Source organism: Rattus norvegicus, chromosome 2 (genome assembly GCF_036323735.1).
Source record: "Rattus norvegicus strain BN/NHsdMcwi chromosome 2, GRCr8, whole genome shotgun sequence".
NCBI lineage: Eukaryota > Metazoa > Chordata > Mammalia > Rodentia > Muridae > Rattus > Rattus norvegicus.
In genome coordinates this window covers 141,087,122-141,102,311 of record NC_086020.1, presented here as the reverse complement: position 1 = coordinate 141,102,311, position 15,190 = coordinate 141,087,122, and the positions used below count along the sequence as shown (strand labels likewise).

At 47.3% G+C, this 15,190-nt stretch overlaps 1 protein-coding gene across 2 annotated transcripts; it reads right to left on the bottom strand.

The window, feature by feature from the left end:
• Positions 1–914: 914 nt before the first annotated feature.
• Positions 915–15,186, bottom strand: Alg5 (ALG5, dolichyl-phosphate beta-glucosyltransferase). 2 transcript variants are annotated; one of them, XM_006232333.3, is made up of 10 exons: positions 14,838–15,186; positions 11,330–11,501; positions 10,989–11,035; positions 9,263–9,331; positions 8,461–8,553; positions 6,027–6,140; positions 5,596–5,655; positions 4,190–4,341; positions 2,246–2,331; positions 915–1,478 (listed from the first exon to the last, which is right to left on the bottom strand). In XM_006232333.3, exons 1-10 carry the CDS (start codon positions 14,859–14,861, stop codon positions 1,363–1,365), a joined length of 933 nt encoding a protein of 310 aa, XP_006232395.1. In that variant the 5' UTR covers positions 14,862–15,186; the 3' UTR covers positions 915–1,362. The 2 variants fall into 2 exon arrangements, with proteins under 2 accessions (XP_006232395.1, NP_001020578.1); NM_001025407.1 differs by lacking the exon at positions 14,838–15,186 and adding an exon at positions 14,576–14,648 and having other exon boundaries at positions 921–1,478.
• Between the last annotated feature and the right edge of the window lie 4 nt (positions 15,187–15,190).

The window sequence follows — 15,190 nt, the reverse complement described above, 5'->3', positions numbered from 1 at the left end:
CAAGACCAAAAACCAGTTGGGCCAATTACAAACTCTGCATCTCCATGTCTGATGTCAAAATGGTCTTCAGATCTCCAACTCCTTTCCGCTTCGTTGACTGCACCACACTTCCTTCTCTTCGGCTGATTCCACTTCCCTGTGAAAGACGTGTGGTATCCCACAGTTCTCGTATCTTTAACCTCTTGGATCTCCAAGGCAATCCAGGTTTCACCTTCAGTCTCTCACAATGGCTTCTGTGGGCCTCCATGCAGGCCAACCCACCACACACCTGGCCTTGGCGCCTTTCCTTAGTCACAGAGGGAGATTCCATAACTGCTTTCTTCTAGCCTGACTTCAACGCCAGAACCACATGCTGAAACTACCAAGTTCTGCTGCTTGCTGGGGCCTGAACATGGCCCCCTTGATCAATTACATTTTCACCAGCTTTCTGTTTTTCATGGTTTCCTTCATTGCCTAAGCTCCGCTGTCCTGGATCTTTCTCTGGAGACCAGGCTGACCTGCTACATGCATTCCTGTCTCCCCAGTGCTGGGATTTGAAGTTGTGTATCACCATGCCTGGACCTAAACTGTTCTCAGTTTCTCTACGATGTCAGAAATATCTTAATTCTGTTCTATTATTTTTTTATAATTTTACTGGTCTTTACAGTATCTCAAATTCTGGTATTAAGTAAATATACTTATCATTCCTGAAAAACTACTTTTTAAATAAAGGGTTGAGATACAGCTTAGGAACAGTCTTGTCTGGATTGCCAAGAATGTTTGATGCCAACAATGAAAAGTAAAGGGAAAAAGATGGAGAGCAAACATTTTCCGAAGAGCATAAATCCCAAAGGGGAAGGAAGGCTGTGGGGTGGGATGGCACAGCACGACAGGCAAAGTTAGGAGACGAACGGAACAACAGGGAAGCAGACGCCTTCAGCACAGACGCATTCACGCCTTTATTACATTTTCTTAGCATTCCAAGTCACAAATAAGGTCTCTGACAACAGGCAAACCTGTATTTAAACTCATAGCGTCTTCTTCTTTAAATAACTGTTACTGTAGGGTTGTGATTTAATCACGGTTGTAAAAATTGTGCAGGTATCTTTAAAAAAATTGCTTCTGTCTTTGGTCTCCAAGTGTCCATCTCAGAACATTAAGTGACAGGAGCCAACATAGACTGCTAAATAAAAGAAAAATCTAACATGACACAAATATTTTTTAAAAAAGACATCACGTGATTTCCTCGTAGCTGTTAATTCTTAATAACATACGAAGGCAGATAGGGAGAACAGGTCCATCGAAGTTTTATTGGAAACCTTGATTTCAAGTAAGATTGCATGACACTGTCGGTTAAAAATGTAGTCCAGTCCTACCAGCAAACTAACTCACTTTCCTTGTTTGCTCAAGCCTCCAGGCACCGGTCAGATACCGAAGTCGGATAAAAAGCAGGTCTTTGCCCATTTGTAGCCAGCTCCAAAACGGAACTAACTTAGAACCTGCAATTAAAAATAAAGTAAATTAAACTGGGAGAAATGTACAGTAGTTTAGAGCTGTAACCTAAATGTCAGGTTGGGGCTGGGGCTGGGGCTGGGGCTGGGGCTGGGGCTGGGGCTGGGGCTGGGGCTGGGGCTGGGGCTGGGCCTGGCTGGAGCTGAAAAGTAGAGCAGTTTTCTACACGTGTGGATGCTGGGCGTGCACACACTCACATTAGCAAGTGGTTGCGTGTGCTGGGAGAGTCACTGACCTTTGTGAGCATCTAGCATTTTAAACATTTAACTTTTTTTTTTTCCTTTTTTTCGGAGCTGGGGACTGAACACATGGCCTTGCGTTTGCTAGGCAAGCGCTCTACCACTGAGCTAAATCCCCAACCCCAACTTTTTTAAATTATAAAACTGAAGTTCCTCTCAAACAAAGTCAAGCCTGTCAGGGTGAAGGGCCGCAGGTGACTCTCCAGTGTGAAAGTCTCAGGGAGAAGGGATTGCACATGGACAGTGAACTAGGAACAGAGTGGCAGGCAGCTCCATCTGCACGGCGTAGCTCCACACGGTACTTTGTCAGTACTCAGCCTCAGGACCTGTCTACTGGAAATTTGGGTCAGGAGGAGGCCCACTGCAGACTCAAAGAAGAGTCTGGAAAAACAGCAGGAGGGAATCTACTGGAACACAGGCGGCTTGGATGAAGGAGAGAGGTGAACGCAAGCCAGCAGACTCAGACAACAGCTCTGCCCTGTTAAGCACCAGCTGTAAATAAAGACTACACTCACCCTCAATTTCTGTCCAGTTGACAGCAACTTCTGCTATTGGGATTTGAAGAAACTGTGCTATGTATAGCAGTTCTACATCAAATGCCCTGAAATAGAAAATATATTGATATTTATTTTCAAAAGGACAAGTGGGGGCACCAACCAGGGCAGGTTTTGAGGCTTCCCAGACATATGCAAAGTTTATGTAGAACAGAAGGCCAGACTCACAGAGGGTCAAACTGACGCTGAGTGGACCTGCAGCTTCAGAGAGAAGAAGGTGTTCAGTGTGTGGTCCTGTAACATCTAAGTGAGAAGTGCTGACCCTCAGCCACAGTTCAGAAACCCTCAGATCAAACAGGCCTTGTGTGCTCAGACAGACTGCGAGGTCTCTGCCTCACCCACCTCACGACACAGAGCAAAGGGCGCTCTGCTCACTTACATCTGCTTCTCCCTCTCTCCTCTCAGTCAGGGACCCTGGTTTCTTTTCTGATTCAGGGTTCCTGTCCCCTCCTTGTGCTGTCTGGAACACCCACACAGGGTGGGTCCTGACAGCTATGGAAGCCTAGCCTGGAAGGCTCTGGTTGTGACAGGAATACCGACAGGAGTTACTCTGTCCCAAAATACCTGGTTACAGCTATGCCCAGCTTGGATACCTTCTTTCACCCAGAACTAGATCTGTAGATCCACCATGTTCACCACGAAAACAAAACCAGGTGGCAAGAGCCAAGGAGACTTGGCCACAGCCAGGGTCAGCCTTTGGGAATTGAGAGCAACAGTGCACAGTGCAGGACCCAGTGGACAGACACCTGTACCCGAAGACTACTTACTTTATACTTCAACTATGTTAATCTAGGAAACAAAGATTGTAAAACACACATAGGCAGACACACACACACACACACACACACACACACACACACACACACACACACACATTTTAACTTTGAAGCTACAGTGTAAGAGAATTTTTTTGTAGTTTACATGACCTCATGAACTTCTAGAGAAGATGACAGACCTTTGAAAACAGATACACCAAAGTGACAGAGACATCAAACATGGGCACAAATTACAAAATTATGCAGCTACCCACCAGAAACAAGTTACCCAGAACTTGTGACTAGCATTCAGGAGGACCCTTTCAGCAGTGTTTGCCGGGCACTGACAATACACCACGCACTACGTGTAGTAGAACAGATTAGTGAGTTAAGTCAGGATGGATTCCTTCTCTTCCAGAGTGTCCCAGCACATCCCCAAAGCTAGAGATGAAGTCCAGGGCCTCACGCATTACAAGAACTCTTCCGATTAAGTGACATTCCAAAGCTTCAAGAGCACATGCTTGAAGGAGAGAAACCTGACTAAGGAATGGCCCAGAGGAGAGAGACCCACAGGGTGATGCCAGTGTGGCAGTGCATGGTCGGGGAGGGGAGCAGACGCAGCAGTCACCACTGAAGGTGATGGAAGCCACTGCAGGGTTTGCAGCAGAGGGGTGGGTGAGGTCACAAAGACCCTGGGGCTGCACGGAGGTGGTGGAGAGGAGAGCAACTCACAGGCTGGCCATGGGCACACGCAGGGGTCGAGTCAATGTCAGAGCTAGTGCAGGAGGCAGGAATGACATGTGTATGACGTAAGAGGGACAGGATGGGGAAGATGAAGTAACCACAGGGACCTCTTCTAAGAAAAGGCTGTGGATGGAGCAGATGGGGCTGGGGCTGAAAGACATAGGCAGAGTCAATGGGCAGGGTTTGAAGGAAGACAGGGAGGGTGACCACAGGAGACTCTGGGAAGGGAGTGTGAGAGGGGAAGGAGGATAAGGAGACAGGGTGTACGCTAGCCTGTGCTTAGATGAACATGTAACAGCCGTGTCAACCTGGCTCCATCTGGATACTCATCGGGCATCGACAAGCCTGCATCTAGTAGTTTGGATGCCCACTAGGGAGGCAACATACCTTCCAGTCACAAACCTACCATCGTTCAATGTGCAGAGACGAGAAGGTGCGGGCCGCTGCTTCTCGGGTCAGTAGTTTGAATCCGCACTGTGTGTCCCTGATTCCTTTGACACAGAGGAACCACACCAGGAAATGGAATCCGTACATAAGAAGGGTCCGGAAGTAAGAACGCTAAAACAGGGGCAGAGGAGGAATGATTGACCATTCCTGGAGACACTGAGGACAGCACTGAAAACACGCTGCTGGCCTGGCGCACCCACAGTGCGGATGGCATAGGGCTCAAGGCACTTCAACAGGATGTCCTTCCAAAGCAGAGCACTGGGGCCTGAGAGCACAAGGTCAGGACCGGAGCGGATGAGCACTTCGGTCGTCTGGTTTTAAATCATCGTCATCAGACCACGGTGACGATGAGTCCTGGCTCCTAAGCTGATCTGCAAGATGCCCTGAGTAAACTACAGCAGCTGTCTCCTCGGCTATAGAAGGCGCCTACCCTTCAGTCATGAGGAGAGGAGAACACAATTATGCCAAAGCTGTTGGCCACGAGGAACAGGAACTCAGCAACAGTTGTATGGAGAAGGCTGAGGGCGAGGAGATCAGAGCCGGAGCCCTCCTCACTGCTGCCACTCTCAACACCAGCCATGCTCTGATGCAGACGGGGTGGGAAACCTCGTCTTGAGATACTGTGGGAAGCTTACACTGCCTTCTCAGTGCCTTCCACATAAAATACCTCTGGTAAACCCTGGGGGTTTAACTAAACTCCCAAAAGAATGATTACACTAAAGAAAGGGGCCAGACAGACATGGAAAGGTAGCAAAGCCACAGGTGTTAAACAGGACCTGCGAACTGCTGTGCTTGAGCAGTGCCACTGTGATCTACAGACGGGCAGCCTCCACCCAGAGGCTTTGGAGATTTGTGTCTTTCTAAAAGGGACAGTCATGAGCCTGACAATCTTCAGCTAAGTATTTTCCTTACAGACATAAAACAAGAAACATTTACTAAACTCAAAATATACTTTGAATGGAACCTATCACAAAAGCCTGGAACCAGGAATGTTTCAGGGTTTGGGCTTTTTTTTTTTTTTTTTTCCTGAGTTTGGAATATTTACTTACAATTTTGGAAAATACTTTTTTGTTGTTGTTGTTAAAAAACAAGCATGGTTTAGAAAAGTCTGCCATGATGGAACAATACTCTGTGTCTTAAACACAATCTAAGAGCCCTTCCTGAGGGGGAAGTCTCTACTAGCCCTGTGCACACTTAAAGAAACTAACTCTGAAATGTGCTCATCTTTCATAAACTCCAATGAGGTTGAAAGGAAGCTCATCCTTGAGAGAAAACACGGGGACCCATTTCTTGTCATGTGTATGTGTTAGTAAAGAGAGATTAAACGTCAACAGGCTGTTGCACATGGCTCAGGGAAAGTCTTACCTGAGCAATCGATTCTTTCTCTAGATGAGCTCGAGACCCACATGCAATAGCCATTTGTTCCTGAGGAAAGAGCAACAATGTCGTTCTCTTTAATATTCAAGTATCACGTATAAATACACCTATTTTGTTGTAAACATCTCAACTTCATAAATACTTAGAGAAAATAAGACTGTATTTATAAAGTTTACTGAGAGGTTCAGAATATGCATAGTTGGGAGACAGCTAGTCACACTAAGAGGACTCTGCTGGGCTTGGCTAGACACACGGAGGCGGAGGCAGTGGGTCTCTGTGAGCTCAAGGCCAGCCTGCTCTACATAGAGAGACCTTACATAGAGCAAGAAGGAAGGAAGTTGACCTCTAGGTAGGTTCTGACAGTTTGCTCTCGAGCCCTGCACTCCTGACTACCACTCAGTGCATGTTCTTATACTCACAGGCCATGGCTGTAGATCACTCAGCCCCTTCTCTAGTTTCTCAACATCTGGAAACTTTGTGGCTCCATCAGCATCTGCCATGAGGATCTTCTCTCCTCGGGAACTGAACACACCCTGTATTCAAAAATTCCAGGTGAAAGAAAATTGCTTAGAATTATGTTCAAATTCAATGGCATTTCAGTCCATTCTGTTCAAGGATATCCAAGATGGCAGAAGGAGGCCAAAGTTCATTGCTAAGAGAATAAGATGTCCTGACACGTATCTACTGTCCATTTCACTGTTGCAGAAGTTTTACAAGATCCTCTTCCTAAGCTGATGCCCATCACACTGTTCTATGTGCCCCGTGTTATGTAGTCATGCTGCTCACATGACTTCAGAGGCAACTTGAGCAACGCATCAAAGAACCTGTCCTCCTCAGGCAAGCAGAAGTAGCACACATGCTCTGCGCATCTGTCACCCTACTCAGGCGGTGGAAGCAGAGGATTCCGAGTCAGAAGCCTCACAGTCTTGTGACGTGCAGGGTGAGAAGCCAGTTTTCTATATTACAGCACAGGGGAGGTGGAGCTAACATCAGATCCCACACTTGTTTCTGTCTGTTACAGTGCCCAACACGTGTTGACATTGGGTATGGTTGTCAGTGGGAACCATACTGTACGTGCATGTTTTACAAGGACATAAACTGAGGATGAACTCCGACCTCTGTTGTGCCAGAGTGAGCAGCACAGCAGCTGACAGCACCGGCGCTGACTGCACCAGAGCTCCTCTGCACGTGCACACAACGCTATCACCAGTCCTCTCCTTGAGCCAGCCTCCTCAGTAGGTCTCCATCTCCCTCAGACCCACCTCCTTCCATTGACTCGTGGCATCTCCCATGCATCTTCCCCTATTTTGTGCTGTCTCTACCACAGTACAAATGAACTAAACCTCATTCGATACACTGGCTGTCAGCTGATGACTTTCCTCAAGTCTTACTCTTGGTTAAGTCTAAAGGCACTGAGGGAGCACTGTGAGGAGTGAGGAGAACAAGAGGGGACAGTGTGTGTGTGTGGGGGGGGGGGAGTGGACTCATGAATTATCATCTCCATGTATGAAAATGTCTAATGAAACACATGATTTTCTACTACATGTGCTATTGATTTTTAAAAAGATTTAATTTTATGTGTAGGAGTATTTTGCCTATATGTATGGATATGCACCATGTACATCTAGTGCCTGCAGAGGCCACAAGAGGTGCTGGATCCCTTGGAACTGGAGTTACAGATGGTTATGATTCCAAACCTGGGACCTCTGCAAGAGCAGCCAGTGCTCTTACCTGCGGGACCAGGTTAAATGTTATATTTAACTATGAATGAATGAATGAATGAATGAATGAATGAATGAATGCATGCTCCGTCCCAAGGCTTGAGATCTGATCTTACTCGCCCTCACTGTCCTCCTGTGGCAGACACTGTGAGTCACCTGCCGGAGTACCTCACATAACTTCTAAAGGTTTCCTACTTTCACAAAGAACCCTGATCTTGTCAAGGATGAGAATGTTAAAAGTTATCAACAAGCACAGTGACACAAGCTTGTAATCTCAGCACTTGGGAGGCAGTGCTGAGGCAGAAGGATTGCTCTGAGTCAAGGCCAGCCTGAGTTTCAGAGCAAGCCACTAACTACAATAACACAACAACAATAAAACAGGAAAGAAAAAGGTAAGCCAAAAACAAGGGAACTAGCCCTCCTTCCCCCTAGGAACTGTCCTGGCCCCCGAGATGTGAGGGAGTTACCAGGTAGGGTTCTGGGAAGGTACATCATTTCCCGGCATGTATAGAACGTGGAGGTGAGTCACTCTGTGTTCAGGAGGAAAAAGAGAGGTGAGAGTTGAGGGCCTCTGCTGACAACTGGGGAGATAAGCAAGAGTCCTTACCACTATGGCATTCACGGAGTGATATCTGGATTTCTTTTATGTGCATTGCTTTGTTTGTTTTTCAGTTTAATTTGTTTTCTCTCTGACAGGCCTTAGCTGAAAACAACTCCTCTGGCCTAGGCCTTATGGGCGCCTCACGGGAGCCTCTCCCCAGGCTACACCAGCTTCCCTGCACCCGTGCTGATACCTCCTGATATGCAGCGCACCACATCAGCAGACTGGGATTCACCTAAGTTCATGCTACCAGGCTCTGCGGCTCCTTCACGTGGGAAAGCTCAACACATGAGAGCATGCTGTCCTGCTGTGAGCTCAGTTGCTCTAGCCCCAGCAAGGACAACATGAAACTTAGCACAAACATGACCGCTTTCCGAGTCATCTCGACTGTTATATACAGAGTATGAGGCTTAGATCTTATAGTTATTAAAGGTGTCGACAACTTGAAATACTGCCATTTGATATGTGGCATCACGGGCCGAAAGGTTATTAAAGTGCCTTTATATTTTAAACAGAAATGTTAATTATTACCATCCTAACAGCACCACCTTTCCCGCGGTTCTGCACCAGCGTTATCACTCGTACTTTGTCACTTCCGTATTTCTGGCAGTATTTTAAAGCGACCTGTCGATGACATAAAAGTCAGAATACAGTTAGCTTGGAGAACTGGTGTCAGAGGTATGGGTTATCCTGATGTGATCAGAACATGTTACATGCGTGTACTAAAATACACTGTGCCCGCTAAACATGCACAATCACTATCTGTCAGTTAAGATACACATACTCAAATATACACAGAAGGTGAGCAATAGTTCAGATCCCACAAGTCACACAGACCGGGCCGCCACTTTCAGCCCACCCTTCTGAGACCGGAGTCTTAATGGGAATTATGTAGTTTATGTTGGTCTTTGGCATTTCCATAGGGGACTGTCTTGACTGCTGACAATGGAAAGCAGGGCCCACTGTGGGTGGTACCATTCTCTAGGCCAGTCCCTGAATGGTGTATGACTAAAGAAAGTTAGCAAGTAAGCAGGCATTATGGGTGCATTTGTTTCTCTCTGCTGTTGATTGTGGATATGATGTGACCAGCTGACTCCCACCTCTATGATTTCCCTACAGTGATAAAATGGAACCTGTGAACCCGTGAGCCAAATAAACCCCTTCTCCCATGCTTTTTTAGGTTAGGGCACTTTACTTGCAACAGAAGTGAAAATGGGGCGGAAAGCAATGATCCCAGCCTTGGGTTCCTCCAGCAAGTGGAAACAAGTCACGTGGACTAAACGACTCCAGGTTTTCTATCAACCAGCCGCTCTAAAAGCTCACACGTATTTACCTTTGACGTCTGGTCTTCGCTACCATCGTCAACCACTATCACCTCATAAGTGAACGTGCGGTCGTGTTTCTGCAAGAAGCAAAAGTCACAAACCGTAATCTGGCAAAACCACCATAGAGAACTTGTAAGTAGTTTTTAATTGTCTTTCGTCTTTGTGTGGGCATGCATACATGTATGGGGGAGGGGGAACAGCCGTGGTGCACACATGGAGGTCAGAGGGCAGCCTGTAGGAGATTGTTTCTGAGGAAAGGTTGGTCTCTGGCCTCCAACTGCACCAACTGCTATGCAGGGTCACAGGGATCAACTTAAGTGGACAGGTTAGGCAGGAGGGGCCCTTACCCAGTGAGCTACCTTGCCTACCTGTAAAACTGTAATTAAAAAACCACATTTTTCTCTCAAATTTATTATTACTATGACTACTATTATTATTACTATTATTATTACGTGAGTGTGTATGTGTGCGCGAGCGTGTGTGCATGTGCCCATGCATGGAGGTCAGAGGACAACTTGCGGGAGTCGGTTCTCTCCTTGCACTGTGGGTTCTTAGGAATTGTGTGCAGGTCATCAGGCTTGCATAGCAAGCTCCTTTACCAGCTGAGACAGCTTGTTAGCCCCCCAAAACTTGTAATTTAAGCAACAGATGCTAGACTGTCTAGGGACAAATACAAACAGTAGTACAGAACCACATGAAATCAAAAGGCTCAGAAGGAGCAGGACACATGGTTGGTAGAATAGAAGCTGGACTGCACGACACTGATGGGGAGCTTCGTGTTCAGTGCCCTTCTCTGCCTTGTACCACATGCGTGGTAGCAGCAGCATGCATCTGTGATGCTAAGGAAGGCTGGGAAAGAGAAACATGTATGAGAGGGAAGTCTGTAGGCCTGAGGTCAGAGGAAGGTTCGGCATGGCTACACCACTCTGCAGCCTTATAGGAGGAGCTCAGTTCACTTCTGGCTTACTTAAGTTCTAAGCCTTCTCTGCCTCAAAACTCAAAGCAGAGTAAAATCAAAACAAGGAGTTTTCTAGACAGAGAGACAGAAAGAGACCCAGCTATACAGCCCACTTCATCTCTAACTATTCGTAGACATCTCTAAGGAGAGGTGTACTACTGTGCTTCTGAGTATAAACAGTGCAAACATTTAAAAAGCATAGAGGGCTGGATATGTAGCTCCCGTAGTGTGCCCACCTAACATGAACGAGTGCCTGCACGTATGTTTAGATATAAACAAACCCAATAAAAGTGATTGTTTCTGAGGAAAGGCAGTACTAAAATATTTTATTTTTATAGAATTAGTTTATGATTTAAAATGTTTTAAGACTGTGATTTTGTGTCACTTAATCAATGTGAATTCATCTGAGAAACAAAGTTTTACAGACTACACTATAAAGCCTCCAATGGTTCTCTCTCTGACTACATACGCCTATCTTTAAAGACATCGCAGAAATAAGTCTGCACACATTCACTGGCATGTAATCGATACGTCACCAAGCAAGAGAGAATTAAAAGTTGGGGGAGAGGACATGAGAGAAACTCCAGCTCCCTGGTTTGTCTGTTGCCTGAGGGAGCACACTGCATGCTGGGCCTGCTTGCTGACAGCCAGCAGCCTGCGGAGCCACAAGTGGCCCAGGGATGAGCAATGACTCCCACGGAGCCTAGATTGGGGTCTATCACTGGTGTCCTGCCGTCGTTTTGACTGGAGACATGACATTGAGAGAAATTTGATACCTGTCTCTTTTCTAGGTAGTTCAGGGCTTCATCCATCATCACAGGCACTAAACAGAAAAATGATTTAGAGATTACTTTTGAAAAGGAGCTAGCTAGCCCCAGCACACTCCGCTTACACAGGGGAAAGGTGCCTGTGGATATCATGCAGCAGCAGGCCACTGTTTCCGGGAGTCTCTGGCCCTCATCAGGTCAGAACTCCTCCAAGAACTTTAATCCTGCCATCTCCATTCCCCTCTTCCCAGTCACAGATCCAACTCTGCCCTCCTCAGGGAGGGCAGGCACTGCACACCCCCTCCTCTTCCCAAATGGCCCATTAGCAAACAGACTCAAATAGAGCTTACACCGTTTTTCTTCATTGTAGGAAGGCACAACAACGGACAGCTGTTTTGTGGGCGAGTCCCAGATGCTGGGTAGAGCTTCCTTCTGGCCTCTGGCATTGAGGAAGAATTTCTCTTCCTCATGTCGGTGACATGGCGGCATTTTTGTAGCAGTTATGAATGCCACAATGGAAACCTAAAGGCAGAGTGAGAAACAGCTGACAGTGTTCTAATGTTTGTTGTTCTAAAACACTACTGTTTGCAGAATTTGGGGCAGGGGAATATATAGTCTCAGGTCTGGTTCTTTTACAGCTCTGGAGGTGATTCTGCTGCTACCTGGCAGACAGCCCCTCATAGACTGACTGATGACTGTCCTTGTCCCCGCTGGTGACTCCCTAAATGTTTCAGGAGGCCTTGCTTCCACTTTCCACTCCTTGGGTCTCTGCTATGCCAGATCTAAGAGTCAGCCGACCCTTACAAATGAACAAGGTACCACTACCTGCCTGGGGCATGTATGTGAGAGGACAAATCTATATGGCAGCTGTACCATGGAAGGACTCAACCCACAGCAGCAACCATAATGCTTAAGAAATGTATTCCGATTCTTTTCCTTAATTTGAATTGAGAACACAGCATCTTCTGAGTAACATATAAGACTTGTAGGCTCCTGGGGCTGGAGAGACAGGTCAGCTGTTAACAGCACTGGCTGTTCTTACAGCAGACTCAGGTTTGGTTCCCAGCACCACATGGCTGCTCACAACCATCCATAACCCGGGTGGCAAGGAATCTGGCACCCTTTTCTGGCCTCTGGGCACTCGAGACATGCACACATTGCATATACATACATACATCACTCATGCCCAGAAAAATAAAAATAAATACTAAGAAACAAATTCATGGGTGCCTTTTCCATGCACTTGGGAAGCTGGCTTTGGAAATAAGCCATAATTTATGTCACCATTTTCATTGGTCAACTTTGTTTCAAAATGAGCTATACAGGTGTGTAATTCTACTCGTAGTGCTTTGATGACTCTCTTTATGTGTGTACGGGGGAGCACGACAGCAGCCACACCGGAAATGAAAGACTATGAAGGCTCAGTGGTTGAGAGCAATAGCTGCTCTAGCAGAGGACCCGCTTCAGCTCTCTGTACCCAAACTATCAGCTCACAACTCTGTTTGAAAGTGCAGCTCCAGGAAACCCAATGTCTCCAGATTCTGAGCACATTGTGACTGTCTCACACCAGGAGAGGGCATCAGGTCCCATTACAGATGGTTGTGAGCCACCATGTGATTGCTGGGATTTGAACTCAGAACCTTTGGAAGAGCAGTCAGGGCTCTTAACCACTGAGCCATCTCTCCGGCCATGTCTCCAGATTCTGATCTCATGTGCGTACACACACACACACACTTAAAAAAATAATAAAAATAAAAAGGTGGTCTGGAGGTGTTCTCTACTGTCCAGATTGTGATTTCTGAATTCAGTTTTCCAGACAGCAATCAACACTTCTAAGAAAACAATTAATCGGGCTGCAGAGATGGCTCAGCGGTTAAGAGCACTGACTGTTCTTCCAGAGGTCCTGAGTTCAATTCCCAGCAACCACGTGGTGGCTCACAACCATCTGTAAAGAGATCCGATGCCCTCTTCTGGTGTGTCTGAAGACAGATGCAGTGTACTTATATATAATAAATGAATAAATCTTAAAAAAAAAAGAAAACAATTAATCCAGATCTGGGGTGGGAAGGCGTACGTCAACACAGCATATCATACAGAAAGCAAAGTCCATCTGTACCCACAAGGGCTGCATCAAAGGGGACAGGTGTGTGTGTGTGGGTCACCTGAAGGTGCTTTTCCACCTATGAGAAAGAAACTGCAGCATCAAAAAAGGAATCACTGTAATGAATGAAAACAGAAAAATGTAAGTCTGTAACATTGCAAAAAAAATGAAAGCTGGCCACCCTTTTACGATGTCAGGGAAACATCTCATCATCTTAAAAACCTGTACTTCTGCTGTTTCAGGTGACTGGGTACCTGAGGACTTTTCATTTAAAAAAACCAAAACACCCCAAAGTCCATCAAAAAGTCACACACGTGCACTTAAATCTCCAGATGCCACAAGAAATTTGGAGGACAAGTTAAAGAGGATGTGGAAGGTCGCTGTGAAATCCATTCCGGCAAACTCGAGAGTATTTAAACTGACAGGGTAATTGGAACCACAGAAATAACAGGTTTTAAAGGCAGTTGGAATCACCATATTGCAGTAGTTTAAAAAGGAGGTTCTGATAGAAATAAATGCAGATGATTTAGACACGAAATACTATTTGGAATTGTTTTTAAATTATTTTAAAAAGTGGGACACGGTGGAAAGAATGCCAGCAGGTGGCTAGAAAGCAGGTTTCAAGGTGCAACGCACTGCACAGCAAGTAGTAAATTAAAGGATACCTCTCCAAGCTCAAGCCAGTGGGATCTAGTACAGTCCACACAACCTCAGGTGCATGTAGTCATCTAAATCTGATAAGGGATTCAACGTAAGGTTGCCATGACCTGGACGTTGCCAACAAAGTTCTGATTTGTTCCAAGCCTTTAAAGAAGGTATTTTAGTAAAGGAGGGCGTTTGACTCACCCAGACACACAGCAACAGTCATCTGGCTACACCATTCCAAGACTGTGCGTGTACATAATATGGCAAAGTGGCAGAGGCCTTCCTGACCACCTGTCTAGCCATCTAGTCCCAATACAAGAAAGTTTTTCAAAATCAGCTTTCTGAGTTACAGGCTCCTTTTCAAACTATGTGGCAGAGTTCAGTTGGCAAGTAAGTCCTCTTCTACAAATCAACGGGGTGGGATCTGCTACGTTTCTATAGGAATGGCAAAGAAAACGCTAAGGTGCCTGATTCTGGAGAAACAAACAAACAAACAAACAACAGAAACAAAAACCAACAACTGGCCAAAATTAATAGAAAGGGATCTGGGCCTGTCTTTTGTTCACCCATAGTCTCTGTCTCTAGCCTTATAGATCTACTGCTCTCTTTCCAGTTGCAGTACGTACGGGAGGCCCAAGAATAAGGCTGGGGAGTGTGGTGGGATGTGACAGGCGGGGGTTCGGTGGCAGGAGCCCCGAGAAGCTGGGCAGAGGCTCTGGGCACCCAGATAAGGTTCCAAAGGGGGAAATAAAGGTTCAAGGATTTCAGGGAATCTGAGGCCAAGGGGGCCAAGCACGAGAGGGAAGCGCGGAGGGGACACCCGGAGCACGGGACTCCACCACGGTCTCACCAGAATGAGCGCGGCAGCCGCCAGCGCCACGCCGAGCCCCACCAGCTGCAGTAGCAGCGAAGCCATCCCGCAGCTCCACACTTGCGGAAGCGGCGTGCGGCGCAGCGCCCCGCCCCATCCCGACCCGCAGGAGAGGCCGGACTGGCCCGCGCCCGCCGCCCGCAGCGCCCCCGCGCGGCTCCGCTGAGGATTGCAGACCGGTCCCCGAGTGTGGGGAGGAAAGCACTAGATCTGTGCGAACTGACGAAGCTACGGGCCTCACCCACACGCCGCGCAGTGCTGCCATCTAAGGATGCCCGGCGCCGTGGAGTGTTTTAGAGTCACCCCTTTCCATTTCGCGCGTCTGCGTGTGTGTAAGGATGTTTGTGCACGAGCGCGCACGCCCGTGGGGACCCGGGCGTGGGACCCCGGGGGTTGGCGTTGCAGGCGGTTGTGAACAGTATCGACCCCGGCTCTTCCCCACAGGCCTGATTCTAACTAGGTACGAGCGGGACGCTCCGGGTGGCAGGAGCTGGTGTTGATGCCCCGTGCGCCGGAGAACAGCAGCCTCCGGCAGCACTTGTTTAACCCAGGATTCCAAACAGTGCTCTGGGCTGGAGCCACGCCTACCAAGGG